General features: G+C 46.7%; 1 protein-coding gene across 4 annotated transcripts in view; it reads left to right on the top strand.

Annotated features, from left to right (window-relative positions):
• Nucleotides 1-16,073, top strand: part of FAM135B (family with sequence similarity 135 member B) — a 369,646-nt gene that overhangs the window by 244,077 nt on the left and 109,496 nt on the right. For all 4 annotated transcript variants that reach the window (XM_070075533.2, XM_070075534.2, XM_089335756.1 and 1 more), the window contains exons 5-6: nt 2,055-2,125; nt 7,525-7,698. In XM_070075533.2, coding sequence (XP_069931634.2) covers nt 2,055-2,125; nt 7,525-7,698 — 245 coding nt within the window. The remainder of the gene's footprint in view (nt 1-2,054; nt 2,126-7,524; nt 7,699-16,073) is intronic.

Genomic DNA, 16,073 nt, shown 5'->3' with positions numbered 1-16,073 from the left:
AGATGGGCAGTGCTGGTGAATGTGGTGAACTCCTGGTACATGAAGGAGTAATTGCCCTATCCAGACAGTGCTGACAGCTGCCAGCCCCGCATTCTTAGATCCAGGGTTTATTTTCCCAGAAGCTGGAAACCTGAAATACAAATGTGAAATTGCCTGAATTCTAAATGTTGCTATTGTTCAATGCATTTTTAAAGATCCTGTAGGGACTAGACGAAATGCATCTACAGAAAATACTCAGCTCAGAGCTTCCAGGTTATAAACAAACAATTGGAATAGGAAGTGTGAAATGCTGAGATGGAAGAGGAGGTCTGTGTCCATCCTGGGAGTGGGATCCTGTCACACAGCCAAGTCCTGTCACAAGGCTACAGGACTGATACTGCACGGTCCAGCTGTGGGAGGTGCTGGTGCAATCTGGTGTTTAGCAAGCCACTCCCCCTGGAGACTGGGGTGATAGAGGAAAAGAAGAACCGGGGTACCATCTTTAGGTGTATGTGAGAAACAGAGTTTTGGGGTTTTGTTAGATCTGAGGTTGAATGTAGCCGCAGATAGAACATGGCATGCTAACAGTTCTTCAGGCATAAGTGGATCTCAGGACACAACTGAAGGCTGCTGGCCTGGGGGCTGAGCCTGCAGGGGGAATTTCTTGGCTTTCCTGAGTGTCAGCCCCACCTTGTGCACCTGCCTGAGGGTCCGTGTTAACTCTCTCTGCCTCTACCCTTCACCAGCAGAGCAGGGTTCTGCCACGGCATTGGAACAATTTGTTCTTGCCCCAACTTTGACTCCAGATCTAATCTGTTTAGGAAATGAAGTCCTCAGAGTCCCTCCAAAAGGAAGCTTAAACATTTCCTGCAAAATAGCTCTTCCCAAACTGGCTCTGTAAATTCCTTCCTTCCGTTTTCCATGTCATGTTCTCAGATATAACCTGTACCTCCAGAGTTCCAGGGAGCACACGTGGAAATTCTGCTTAAGTATAAGTGGCATTACTGTTTTTTTTCTAACTTTTATTTAATGAATATAAATTTCCAAAGTACAGCTTATGGATTACAATGGCTTCCCCCCCATAACGTCCCTCCCATCCGCAACCCTCCCCTTTCCACTCCCTCTCCCCTTCCATTCACATCAAGATTCATTTTCGATTCTCTTTATATACTGAAGATCAGTTTAGCATACATTAAGTAAAGATTTCAACAGTTTGGTCCCACACAGAAACATGAAGTGAAAAATACTGTTTGAGTACTAGTTATAGCATTAAATCTCAATGTACAGCACACTAAGGACAAAGATCCTACATGAGGAGTAAGTGCACAGTGACTCCTGTTGTTCACTTAACAAATTGACACTCTTATTTATGGCATCAGTAATCACCCTAGGCTCTTGTCATGAGCTGCCAAGGCTATGGAAGCCCCCTGAGTTCACCGACTCTGATCATATTTAGACAAGGCCATGGTCAAAGTGGAAGTTCTCTCCTCCCTTCAGAGAAAGGTACCTCCTTCTTTGATGACCCATTCTTTCCACTGGGATCTCACTCGCGGAGATCTTTCATTTAGTTTTTTTTTTTTTGTTTTTTTTTTTTTGTTGTTTTGTTTTTTTTTTCTCCAGAGTGTCTTGGCTTTCCATGCCTGAAATACTCTCATGGGCTTTTCAGCCGGATCCGCATGCCTTAAGGGCTGATTCTGAGGCCAGAGTGCTGTTTAGGACATCTGCCATTCTATGGGTCTGCTGTGTATCTCACTTCCCATGTTGGATCGTTCTCGCCCTTTTTTATTCTATCAGCTAGTATTTGCAGACAAAGCTGACTTACCTCAAACGGTAGAGTTAGAAACATACCAGGGGATTCCAATTCAATCCCATCAAGGTGGCATGTACCAAGGCCATCTCTCTAGTCCCGGTGATCAATTTCTGTTCACAATTGAACATAATGATAGGACTAAGAGCCAAAGGCATTACTCTTGTAGTGAAATTCTGTTTCTCTTCTTTGTGAAATAGACCAGCTAAACATTTCATTTGGACAAGATTTGACTCATTAAATGCCTTGGGTTTTATCTCTCTTGCAGGTAGAGGATGCGCTGAGTGAAGTCGATTTCCAGCTCAAGGTGGACTTGCACTTCACAGACAGTGAGCAACAGTGAGTGTCATGGAAACCCTTGGACTGTGGGAGCAGGAGGTCCCCTCCCCCACTTCCCACTCCTGGGGCGTCCTCCTGGCCAGGGCCTCAGAATACCTCTCAGGAATCCAGTTCTCCGTAAGCTACAGTGCCCTGCTGTAGTCACAGCTGAGCAGGGAAATGCAATAAGAATGTAGATGTGATCCTTCCCAATATGTGTGCGCTTTAGTCAGGTAGCTTCTGAGTCCCTTGGCGTGGCTGTAGTGAAATGCCCAAGACTGAGCAGTTTAGAAGTAGCAGGGACTTATGTCTTACATGCTGTGTCCTCAGACTGGGAAGTCCTGGATTGAGGGGCGCACATGTGGCGAGGGCTGTCTTGCCACATTTCCTCATGCAGGAAAGTGGAAGGATGGGGGGCACGGGCCAGACTCATTCTGTACAATCCCCACTCTGAGATAACAACGTAGATCTGTCCACGGAGGCAGAACCCTCACGACCTATGACCTCCACCTGTCAACGCTTGCTTTGGGGATTAAGTTTCTAATACAGGAACATCAATGGGCACATTCCAACTATAATGCAGCTCGATTATTCTTAGAAAACTCCGGAGTTCTTGGCTTCCTCCCGCCTGACACCGGCATAGATTTCCAATGCAGCACTCTTTGAGGGTTTTGCATGTGCGACCCTGCGAGGTTACAAGCTTCAAGGTCCTCTTTTGAATCAAAGGATTCTGCCAGAATTTTGCACTTTGTACTAAATATCTGACGTTCTCTTTCGAAGCTCTGAAAATGGAAAGTCCATTTATGCAAGGCCCGCTGATTAAATACGCGGGAGGTTGCTCTCTTCTTTCATATGCTAACTTGCTTTGGGTTTGCCCTGTGGTCCTCTTCATCCTACTGCGGCCTTAACTCTCAGCCTTTCAGGTAATAAAGGAATGAAGAAGCCCAGTTGAGCATAATATCAAAACCCTATAAACTCTCATCCAGTTTCTAACTTTTTTCCATTGTCTCCCTGTTCTGCTCTGCTCCCAGAGCCAAGCTTTCTCAGGGTAGGAAACCCCCAGTTCTGAAATGGTATGTGGTAGAGGGCCCTGATATTTCTGCCCCCACCCTTGTCCTCATTGTGGTTATGAGGAGGGGGCAATGGAGGCAGGAACAAGTTGTATTTGATTGGTTCCCTTGTGAGGTGGGCCTGTGTTTGCCACAAGGGGTCTTGAAAAAGATCATAGAAAATGAACGTTATGGAAAAAACTAATCATGGATTTCAAAACATTCTGCACCACGATAAATTTGTCTTGTAAATTGTGTTTTCCATGATTGGTTCGAGTTCCCTTATAAAGATGCAGAAATACCCCTCACTGTCTGAGATTTCTATCATTCTGTCCCCCAATCACACACCCCTCCCCATCTCCCATCCCATCTTCCTCCCAAGGTTCTTGCAAATTCCCTGGAGAAAGCCCCGTGGGCAGCCCTCCTCATGCCCCCACGTGGCCCCGTCCTGTGGCAATGCCTCTGACACAGTCAAGCCTGTGTGGCTGGGTGCCTCACTCCCTGCAGGAGGCTCTTGGGGGCAGATACTTCTCCCATGAACCCACGCACAGGTGCGTTAACTGCATCCCACATTTGCAAGGAACCATGTGCCCAAGGCCGCCCTCTCTCCCTTGTGCCAGTCCTGCCACCCATAGCCTCGGTCCCAAGGTAGGACACGGCTGGGCCAGCACCTGTGTTCTGCAGTTGTAGGGCATGCCGAGAAAGCTCACGGGCAGACCCTCCTGCTTTAGCTAAAGAGAAGGGAGAGAAAACTCCTTTCCCTTCTGTCCTGTGAGCAGTCTCTCAGCACGCTCTGACCACTCTGCAAATTAAAGTGGTCCTCATGTCTCCTCTCGACAGCCTCTTCAACAAGTACTCGCTCCTTTCCTTTGGAGAAGGGGCCCAGGAGGCCGATGAGCTAATGCTGGGAAGCAGGTCCTCCCATCCCATCATGGTTCAAAATCCCTCGCGGGATGTTCTTCTTTGCCCCGTTCCTGAATCCGTCTATTGGTTATGGGAATTTTCACAATGTGGGAAGTTGTACCAGAGGGAACTGGAAGCAAGGATGGGCTTCTTCAGAGGTGTCAGGGACCCACCTGTGTCTGGTATTAGGAATGGACACCTGTGGATGCCAAGCTAACTCTGCCAGATCCTGGGCTGGCAGACCTGTGTGAGGTCCAGGCACTGTGTCTGACTCAGCCTCCCAGGTTCCTCACCTTGTCTTTGTCTGAGCCCATCTGCTCCTCTCAGCATATCTGCTTCCCCTTGGTGCTTGAGAAATCCTGTTCTCTTGCAATATGTCCAGGACTTGTTGTAGTACCACAATGAACTCCAAGGCTGTGAAAGAGGCAGATCTTCCTCCTAGCCTCTGAACTCAGCAGTGACATCCCTGACTCCGATGCTCTCAGATGTCCCCCGCAGCTGTCTGGGATTTCTATCATTCAGTCCCCCAGTAACCCTCCCCTCCCCATCTCCCGTCCATCTTCCTTCAGAGATCTTCATCCATAGTTCCTTTCTAGATGACCAGAGAGCCCTGTGGTTGATTCCAAACCTGGCCTACCAGTAATTCTCCAACTAGCCCACCAAAGGCCTTCAATGATAAGCCATAGGTGACGCAGTAAATGAGACCTTCTCTCCAGCAAGAGTAGTAAATGGACAGCCTTTATACAGGAGATGGGTGCAGGCAAAGTGCATGCGATTCAGCATCTCTGGCTCTGTTCTCATCCACTCTGACATATCCATCAAGACTGCCCTGTTCTGCACTTCAGAGCCTCATTTATAAAACTGGCGTCCATACAGAATGCATACCTGTTAACTCTGTTACAATCGCTGTGAGAGACAATGGAATAGGCCCAGCACGTGACCTGCATCACAAGTCTCTTCTCCCTCTTTACAGCTTTCTAGGTGCAAGCGGGGCCAGGCTTTAATGTGCTGCTTCCTCCCTGTAATACAAAGCACTTAATAATAATCAGAGCATAGTGGTTTCATAAAGTATAAGATTAGCTAAGACGAACAGGAAGCCAGAGGCTGGGGAAGATTGGAAAAGTCATATTTTTTCATTTTCATAAATTAGGTTTAAGGATGATAAGGCATCTGCAGCAAATCCTGGGGGTAGACATTATGCTCCGAAGCGAGACTGAGTCGGCGGGCTTGTGTAACACCATGCAGGCCAGGGTGGGCACAACACAGAGAGGCAGGCAGCAGGGATCAGGCGTGGAAGGCTCTTGCGATGCCTTCCCTCCAGTGGCTCTCAATGCAGGTGAATGATTCTGCACTTAGGACATTTGGTGGTGCCCAGAGATATTTGGGGGGAGCATTACTGATATCCAGACAGGCTGTGAACATCTTACAGTGCACAGGACAGCCCTTGCTCCCAGCAGACCATGTCTCTTCCGGTGCCCACAGTCAGTGTGAATGAGCTTGAGCAGCCCTGCTCTCGGGCAACACCCCCCCTGGAACGTGGTGCTCCGTAAAGGCGTCTGAGCGCCTGCTCGCACGGGAACAGGGAGCTACTCTCCTCATCATGTCCCAGGTTGTTCCTGAAGAGCTCCAGCCACCAGAACATGCTTCTTTACTTTGGGGAGCAATGTGTACTCCCTCAGTTGACCTCAATTGTATGCTTTGCTGCCACCCAGAAAAGTCTCAGACTGAGTGACAGTTCCGATAAGGAAAGTCCTTTATGTGATGGCTTTATCTGCAGATTCAATCCCAGGGTGTTCTCTCCCTCTCCTCCCTCTCCCTCTCCCTCTCCTTGTCTCTGTTTTCTGTTTGTTTTATTTCCTTTATAAGAACCTGGGCATTCTCCTCTTCATGCTACCAAGCTTATCTCTGTCTTTTCTAAATTGAGACACATCCCCAGGAACTGAGTTTTATCTCCAGGAGTTGATTCTGTCCATTTCAGAGCTGAAAAGAGCCATCACCTCCCTCTTTCTTATGTCTTTACTCCTGTTGGTGTGGCTTAAATTCTGGATAGCAGTTAGACACCTTTGCAACCCTGAAATGTGTTGAACCTGTTATTGTTCAAGCCCTAAGGGAATCTCTGCAGGTGATAGGAGCTTGTGTCTGATTGGATGCCAGGTGATTGTGAGCAGTAACTCAGAACCACCTGGAAACAGAACAAGCTGGTCTGCAGTCCAGTTTTGCCTTGGGACTCTGAACTGGTTAATTAATCATGCTGCCTTTACTACTTCTTCTATAAATGGAACAGTACTGGGAAATGCAGATTAAGAGGAGCAGCACCATGCTGAATTCATAGTGAGGCTTCAGACAGTTGTTGTCGGAGGTTCACATGCATGCAAGTGTTAACAACTTCTCCAGAGTCATGGGGGAGAGTCATCTCTCCCAGCCCATCACTGGGGAGGGTTTCTTCCCATTGGAGAGGAGGCTGGTGCCTGCAGTCTGTGTTGGAGTCATGCTGGACCCCAGTAGCCTCTTTGACTGCTTTACTTGGCATTCAGTTGCCCACCGGTAACAAGAATTTCAAGGAAGCAGAACCTACCGAGTTGGGTCTTTGCAGGCTGCTCTCTTCACCTTCCTCTCTCCGTCCAGGCAGGTGGAACACCTCTCTGAACTACCTTTAGAAGACGCTCTAGCCAGGTTTCACGTGCTCTGGTTCAGACAAACCCGCAGAGCCTGAGTGATTGGTTTTCAGAGCTTGAGATGAGTGCTGGGGCTCCCCTGAGTCATCCCATTTGTATAACCAGAGCTGCACATGGGCCGCCAGCTGCTTTATCTTTTAAGGATCAGACAGGTACCGTTGAGGAGTGCTGACGCTGGGCTGGGGGAATCATTGAGAAAAGTGGCCACAGACGACTGAACAGCTGCACTTTGGAGCTGCTCATGTGGTCAGTGGCTCATTTTAAGGTGTGCACATTTGACCACCTCCTGTGGAATGCCAGATACCAGGCTAGGTGTTGGCAATAGAAAGAACTAGCCAGCTGCAGTCCCTGTCCGTGGGAGGTAGGGCTCTGGTGGAAAACAAGGCTTTCTAGGGTGGGCATCACTGTAAGTACAGTGTTGGGCACCTGTGGAGGAAATAAAAAGAGATGGATGAAAAGATGACCAGGATTGAGAGGAGCCTTGGAAGGAGCCCAGGCAACTGGCTCATCCCTGCCATGTTAGTTTGGTGTTTGTGACATGGGTACATGACTCTCAGATCTGCCACTTAACAGCTGTGTGACATCTAGTGAGTTCTCCCCCTCTCTGAGCCTTGGTTCCTTTATCTGCCAATCATGGGCAAAACGATTTCTACCTGGCAGACTGTTTGCAGGATTAAGTAGGACAGTGCATGCCTAGTGCTTGCCTGTGGAAAAGCTATAGTATACACACTTGTTGGATGACAGCAGGGACAGCTGACTGTCACTCACATGAGCTCATCCACTTGCCTTCCAGGCTGAGGGACGTGGCTGGGGCCCCAATGATCAGCAGCCGCACACTTGGCCTGCACTTCCACCCCCGGAGAGGCCTGCACCACCAGGTCCCAGTCATGTTCGACTACTTCCACCTGTCGGTGATCTCGGTGACCATCCACGCTGCCCTGGTGGCTCTGCAGCAGCCCCTGATCAGGTATGAAGTTAGAAGCATCTCTGACAGAGAGAGGGATGACCTTCCATCTCTGACACAGGTGGGGGCTGCCTCTCATCCCAGGTGTGAGGGAGAGGCTGGAAGAGCTTGTCCGGGGCTGCAGCTTTAGTCTCTGCACCTCATGGAATGGAACGGGAGAACTGGGGAGGGCATCAGGTATCAAGAGGGCATTGTTTGGCTGGTGCCACGGCTCACTAGGCTAATCCTCCGCCTGTGGTGCCAGCACACCGGGTTCTAGTCCCAGTTGGGGTGCTGGATTCTGTCCTGGTTGCTCCTCTTCCAGTCCAGCTCTCTGCTGTGGCCTGGGAGTGCAGTGGAGGATGGCCCAAGTGCTTGGGCTCTGCACCCGCATGGGAGACCAGGAGGAAGCACCTGGCTCCTGGCTTCAGATCAGCGCAGCGGCTGTTGCGGCCATTTGGGGAGTGAACCAACGAAAGGAAGACCTTTCTCTCTCTCTCTCTCTCTCTCTCTCTCACTGTCTAACTCTGCCTGTCAAAAAAAAAGAGGGGGGGGGCATTGGTGGCTGAATACCTGCAAACTCTGGTTCATACTGGGAGGGCTCCGATTGCACGTGTGGCTTCACTTTTGGCAAATTGTCCCTGATTTAGAAGTCCCCTAATGTCCCTGAGCACCAGAATCTTCGTCTCTCAAGGAGGAGTGCTGGTGTGCCTGCCTGCAGAGGGTTTCAGTGATCCCAGTTGAGGACACTGCTGTTGTGTCCAAGATGCTGTCAGGTCAAAGTCCAAAGGTCGGCCTCCATGGTCTTTTGCCTCTGCCCCACGTGAAATGTCCCAGAACATCTCCAGGGCCCCATGCATCGCTGAGATGTTATGAATTCCATACATTGAAAGACAGACAGGGCTAACAACAGCTGGTGCTGTGTGCTGTGCTGAGCCTTCTTCATACATGTTCCTTGTGTGGCCCCATATGTACATCAGATCATGTCAAGATGCCACATGTGCAGTGGGCAAAAAGTTGCCCACAGTGAGATGTTTAGGGATAGATTTTTTTTTCTTTTCAACTTTTATTTAATAAATATAAATTTCCAAAGTACAACTTTTTGGATTATAGTGGCTTTTCCTCCTATAACCTCCCTCCCACCCACAACCATCCCATCTCCCATTCCCTCTCACATCCCATTCTTCATCATGATTCATTTTCAATTATCTTTATATACAGAAGATCAACTTAGTATACACTAAGTAAAAATTTCAACAGACTGCACCCACAGAGACACACAAAGTATAAAGTACTGTTTGAGTACTAGTTTTACCATTAATTCTCATAAGGGCATTCTCATTAATTCACATTAAGGGCAGAGGTCCTACATGGGGAGCAGGTGCACAGTGACTCTCATTGATTTAACAATTGACACTCTTATTTATGACATCAGTAATCACCTGAGGCTCTTGTCATGCGCTGCCAAGGCTATGGAAGCCTCTTGAGTTCACCAACTCTGATCTTATTTAGACAAGGTCATAGTCAAAGTGGAAGTTCTCTCCTCCCTTCAGAGAAAGGTACTGCCTTCTTTGATGGCCCATTCTCTCCACTGGGATCTCACTCACAGAGATCTTTCATTTAGGTCATTTTTTTTTTTTTTGCCACAGTGTTTTGGCTTTCAATGCCTACAAAACTCTCATGGGCTTTTTAGCCAGATACAAATGCCTTAAGGGCTGATTCTAAGGCCAGAGTGCTGTTTAGGGCTTTTGCCATTCTAGTATGAGTCTGCTGTGCTAGGGATAGATTCTTGCAACATGGAATTTCAGGCTTGGGACTTCCTCATTTTCCTTTTACTGTGTGGCTACTCAGTGCTGAGATCTGAAATGCACACAGGGATACTCGAATCCTCACTAATTATGCCACTCACTGCTTAGGCCAGTGAGAAGGAAGTGAGAGGCCCGAATCTGAGCTATGTGGTCTGGCCATGAGCTGCTGTAATCAGAGACCATCGCCTGACTTCCACTCAGTCCACTTGGTGCTGGGGCTGTTTCAGACACTGACCTCCATGGATAGAGAAGACAGATCTGTTGCAAATAATTACAGTGCAATGCAGAAACAGAAAAGAACTACCCAGAAATAAACAGTGTTTGTTGGGGGGGCAGTGGACAAGGGGACAGGTTTTCTAAGAGAGAAAAGGTGGCATTGCACAGGGGTGGGTCTTGGGCAGTGCTGGGTTTTGATGGAGGGGACTCCTACAGGCCATTAGCATTGGAGCACATGGCAGGAGGCAAGGGTGTGAAGGGTACAGGGAGCTGCTCTGCGTCTGCACCCAGACTCTGAGCTGAGGGCTGAGGGACCTGGCACACAATGCTTTGCTGGGAAGCTTGGACATTCACTGCTCCACACCTTGATTGAGCTCCTTGCTGGGAAGCAGCCACTGAAGATCAAGGAGACACTTCTATTTGGGAGGCTATGAGACCTGTCATCATGCTTCCACTGCAGAGCATTTGTTGAGGGCCTGCTGTGCTCCAGGAGAGGGTTTGGGTGAGCACAGTAAGTGGGTGAAGTGTCGAGGACCTTGGCATTTCCCCCCAATAGTTACAGGTGGTTACATCCTGCAAAATATATTTCCTGGTGTCTGCTCACGCTGAGCCTGGCCAGCTAACAGCCCCAGGGCAGAAGTGAGGGTATGGTATGTCTGCTGTCCACAGGGGAGGCTAGTGACCAGAGTCTGTGTCCTGGGGTTAGCAGGATGTCTCTACTGAAGGGAAAGTGACAGTCTGTCTGGAGCTCCTTTGGGTGGTTCTGTGGTGCTGAGGATGAGTGGTTCCTTGTTGGCTGGAAGTCACAACCATCTTATTGCCTGGCCTCACCACTATCTCCTGTGGATCCTTGTTTACATCACCTAACGTCACCAAACCTATGTCCAACATATAAATGAGTGCTTGGAAGTTTGTGTGAATGGGAAGTGATGCGTATGTATGTAAGATATGATGGAGGTTGAGTTCGTAGTGTCACATGGTAGAAATGCGTTTCGTTTGAGGTGGCTCTCATTAAGCTTGAGCCCCTTCTCCAGGAAAGGTGACACCTGGAGCTCTGAGATGAATGGATTAGGCCTGGGCCCTTACAAGGCTCAGAGTCTTACAGAAATAGATACATGCACCAAACTCAGCTTGGAGTAATAGCTAATGTCCTGGGAGTCCAGGGTAGAGTAGGGACTGCAGGCATGGGGTTGATAGGTCTGAATTCTGTTGCTCACTCTGTTGGCTTGAGCTTTGGAGCTTCAGTTTCAGAACAACCTGAAGGCTGTTAGGAGGGTTAAGTGGGATCATGCATGCCAAAGCCTGCACCATGCATTGTAAGGATTAATATTTATTTAGCACCCGCCATATACCACGCCCTCATCCAAACACTGTAGCGTGGGGAAGAGGTAGTTCTGTTTAAGGGACTGAAGGGACAGCTTTATAGCAGAAGTGGTCTTTTGCTCCATAACATTAGAGACAGTGAAAAATGAATTTGGGAGGGTACATGAGAGCCGTTTTTCAAATTCCTTAATGGCACACAAAGGAATTGAAGATCTGTTTATCATACAGGAAGGAGGGATTGAGGGTTTCAGAAGCAATAAGAGCCATGCTTTGTAAAGACCCTGTCAGCAGTTGCTGGGTGGGTGGACCTGAAGCAGGAGGACTGGCTGAAGAGAAGTGTCCACACCATTGGAAGGACAGTGGAGTGTAGGTGTCACTCGTTTTGCTGCCGGGAGCCCTGACTCTCTTCTTACGAGGATTTGGGGATCTGGGAAGTCTTAGCAGAAAGTTGGGCCTCCTGAAAGAGCTGTGTACATCCAGGTTGTGTGCAGTAACCGTGCAAAAGGAAAACACAAAGGCTCTGATGAACCAGGTGGACTTCTGCAGGGAGGGGTAAAAATAGAACAGTCCTGTGTTGCAGGATTCTGCTGGAGGCTTTCTGACTAGGGTCTCGGAAGCTGGGAACAAGGTGCACCCTTGGAGGTTGTGGGAGAAACTTGTCCCAGAGCTGGCTGAGCACTCATTTTTCCAGAAAAGCAGTTATTTTTTTTTGCAGCATCCATTAAGTCCCACCATTATGAAGAAGGTGTGAAATTAAAATTAAGCCTCAAAAGACTCTTCATCTTCACTGAAACACACTTTTAACCCTCACATGAGTACAGTTGGATTTCACTGAGGACTCCCCATCCTTTGGAGGAGCTAATCAAGGCCCACACTTAAGTAAATGACAAGGTATTTCAGCTGCTCACCTGCAGGCTGGCCTCTGAATGTGCCATGAACAGCATCTACGCACTTGTACAAATTCTACTTTTTTCCTGGAATGTCCCTTTCTCACCATCTTCTCACTAGATTGTAGACTCACTTCAAGTCAACTCACAAGAAAGCAAGATAATTACATTTTTTTTGCTGTATCCGTGGGGTTTTATGAAGAGACTTCAAAAAGTTTGTGGAAAAATGGAATTAAAACATGTTTATTTGGGGACCAAAAATTTGCAAACCACATCTAGTTTTTTTAATACACATTTCCCATGAACTTACTGAAGACCCAACATAAATATCATCATGACATTTTATTTCATTGTGTTTGTGAAATTGCCAACAGTAGTTGCCAGTTATTATTGAGTCATAACCATTTCTCAGTGTACATAAAGCTGTCCTTCATCAATCTCAGGAATCCTTGCAATGATCCTCTAGTTACAATGATCTTGCTAACACTTCTGACATTTGGAGAAACATGCAGAAGAGTCAGTAAACTTGCCCTCCCCTCCTGTGTTGGGCATTTAGCTCATTGGATTAACTGCATTAATATGCCCACGTCCAATATTGGAGTACCTGGGTTCGATACCCAGCTCTGGCTCCTGATTCCAGTTTCCTGATAATGCAGATCCTGGGAGGCAGTGGCTCAGGTAATTGGGTTCCTGCCACCTATGTGAGGAACCTGGATTGAGGTCTTGGCTCCCAGCTTCAGTCCCAGCCCAGCCCATGCCTCTGCATCTGGGGAGTGAACCAATGGAAGGGAACTGTCTCTCTTTGTCTCAACTCTGTCCCTCTCTTCACTTCTAAAATTAATTAATTAAAATAAAAGTAAGTAAATAAGATAAAAGCTTTCCCCATGCCAAAGGGGTTATAGGCAGGACATAGGCTGTGCTTCTGGGGTTTGAACCTGTCAGACTGGTTTTGTTGCCTGCCTTTGCACTATCGGGACAGTAGGGAACAATCTCTCACTATGTATCCTTTCCACCAAATTTATTTAGTAAAGTGCTGTTCTCTACTCCCTGGCCTGGCTCCATCATTTTACATCTATTGGTTTGTTAGTCATCATTCGTGGGCCATGAAAAATTATCAGCTTAAAATAAGTGACATCTGGTGAGTCATGTGATATTAGCTAGTGTTGATGGTGTTGATACTCACAGTGCCTCACCTCTCTAGATCAGCATGTAATTAGAGAGAGGGCTGCATCCTTCTCCTCTTACCTGCCTAGCACCTAAAACCCACCTGGCAATGTCATGAAATGAATAAATATTTGAATAAATGCACTAAGCATAAATATAATGTTAGTGGGGGGGTCCCAAGATGGTGGTATAGCGACAAGATGATCTGAGTCACGCGGGGCAAAACAGACAGTTAAAAAGGGGAGAAGATGCACTTCGGAGATAGAGCTGTGGGAAATTTGTGACAGGAAGACCAGGAGAGCAACAGAGACTGGGCAGGTCCATGCCAAAGGAGCAATAAGAAAGGGAAGCAGGAGAGGGTTGGACTGGGGAGGTCAGCACCAGCCCCCAGCAGACCAGATGAGATGGGAAATCGCAGGTCCATGGAGCTGCAAAGAGCAGCTGGAGGGAGAGCTTGGTAAATTGCTTTTGAAGTTCCACACAGGGAAAAACAGAAGATATAGAGGAATGAATAGAAAGGTTGGGCAGCCCCTGCCCATCCCCCACCCCTCCTTGCCTCACCCAGACCTGCAGCCAGCTAGGAGAAGCCATTTTTTTTTTGTTTATATTTTTGAATGTAAGCAGGGAACTGCCACTTTTGACTCTCCTGAACACAACCTTCAATAGCAGGGGCCACATCACCACACCCCCCACCCGGGAACGAGAATCATAACATTTCAGAAGAATTTCTTCCCCGCCACACAAGCTGTCCAACAAGAAGTCCTGGATATCAAAAACTCAAGCACATTCCATCCACCATTGAGAGGTGAGCTGGGCTCCAGTAAACGGGGCTCTGTGCTTCCACTTGCAATACACACACCCGTGGCAGCTCATAACAGAGGGAAACCTCACCATAAGAAAATCATCACATATTAGAAGTGCAGTTCATTAAGCAGGGTGATATAATCCTGAACACACCAGAGACTAACACTAGGGCATCCCTCAACTATGAGGAAAAGGGCGGATCACACCAACAGAAGTGAACAGCCTTCTCTAACCAAAAAAAAGAAAAAAAAAAAAGAAAAAAAAAAGTAGAAAAAAAACCAGAGGAAAACTACAAAGCCCCACAGGGGCCTTGCATTGAATACTCCCTCCACCCTAAAATACTGAACAGAGCACCCAGGCTACACCCAGCATACACCTCTTGAAACTCACTGAAATTATACACATCCCACTAAATAGCAAACACACAAATTAAAGAAAAAAGCAAACAAGAAAGAGAAAATCCACAAATGCCAAAAACAATGGAAATACCCTAAATAGGGATAAGGAAGACACTATGAGCCCCCAAAGGAACACTACAACACTTCAATAATAGAAGGTGAAGATGAAGAGATCAAAGATATGCCAGAAATTGAATTCAGAAAATTAACCATCAGATTATGTAGAAGCAATCAGAAGCAAATTCATGATCTAAATGAGAAGTTCTCCCAAGAAATTGAGATATTAAATGGAAGTCAGAATGAAATACTAGAAATGAAGGATTCAGGCCGGCACCATGGCTCACTAGGCTAATCCTCCACCTGCGGTGCCGGCACCTCAGGTTCTAGTCCCTGTTGGCGTGCCGGATTCTGTCCTAGTTGCTCCTCTTCCAGTCCAGCTCTCTGCTGTGGAGAATGGCCCAAGTGCTTGGGTCCCTGCACCTGCATGGGAGATGAGGAGGAAGCACCTGGTTCCTGGCTTCAGATCGGCACAGCTCTGGCCGTAGCAGCCATTTGGGGGGTGAACCAATGGAAGGAAGACCTTTCTCTCTCTCTCTCTCTCACTGTCTAATTCTGCCTGTCAATCAACCAATAAGAAAGAAATGAAGAATTCAATAGATCAAATAAAAAATGCAGCAGAAAGCCTCAAAAACAGAATAGGTGAAATAGAAGAAAGAATATCTGAACTAAAAGACAAATTTCTGAAAATATTACAGTGAGACCAAAAGAAAGAAGAAGAAAGTAGAAAACTAAAAAAACACTGTTGGAGATCTACAAGATAATACCAAATGACCCAACATACAGATCCTAGGAGTTCTGGAAAGTGTGGAGAGAGAGAAAGGATTAGAAGGCCTTCTTAATGAAATAATAACAGAGAACTTCCCCAATCTGGAGAAAGAAACAAAGAAAGACATTCAAGTACAGGAAGTACACAGAACTCCCAATAGATATGACCAGAAAAGAGCTTTACCATGACACATTGTAGTAAAATTCTCCACAGTAAAATGTAAAGAAAAAATCTTAAAATGTGTAGGAGAGAAATACCAAATTACATTCAGAGGAACCCCAATTATACTCACTGCAGACTCTCATCAGAAACCCTACAGGCAAGGAGAGAATGGCAAAATATATTTCAAGTCCCAAGAGAAAAAAATGTCTACCCAGAATACTGTACCCTGCAAAGCTTTCATTTATGAATGAAAGAGAAATAAAGATCTTCCACAACAAACATAAATTGAAAGAATTTTTAAATATCCACCCAGCCCTACAAAACATGCTCAAGGATGTGCTACACACAGAAATACAGAAATAGGAACAAACTACAAAAGAAGATGAAATGGAAGATGACCCAGTTAAAGTACAAAGGAAGTCCAAAGTACAAAATTAGGATTATTAACGAAAATATGGCAGGGCAAAGTCAGTACTTAACAATAGTTACCCTAAATGTAAGTGGTTTCAACTCTCTAATTAAAAGACATAGACTGGCTGAATGGATTAAAAAAGAAAACCCATCTATTTGCTGCCTACAACAAACACATCTTACCAATAAGGGTGCAAGCAGACTAAAAGTGAAAGGAGGTAGAAAGATCATCCATGCTAACAGAAACCAAAAATAGCTAGTGTAGCCATCCTAATACCAGACAAAATAGACTTTAACACAAAAACTATTCAACGAGACAAAGAAGGACACTATATGATGATTAAAGGATCAGATCAACAGAAATAAATGACTATTATATATGCACCTAATTATAGGGCAC

The sequence above is a fragment of the Oryctolagus cuniculus genome, chromosome 6, assembly GCF_051225735.1.
Source record: "Oryctolagus cuniculus isolate XC-2025 breed Fujian yellow rabbit chromosome 6, ASM5122573v1, whole genome shotgun sequence".
Taxonomy (NCBI): Eukaryota; Metazoa; Chordata; class Mammalia; order Lagomorpha; family Leporidae; genus Oryctolagus; species Oryctolagus cuniculus.
This window is presented reverse-complemented; position numbering and strand designations above follow the sequence as displayed.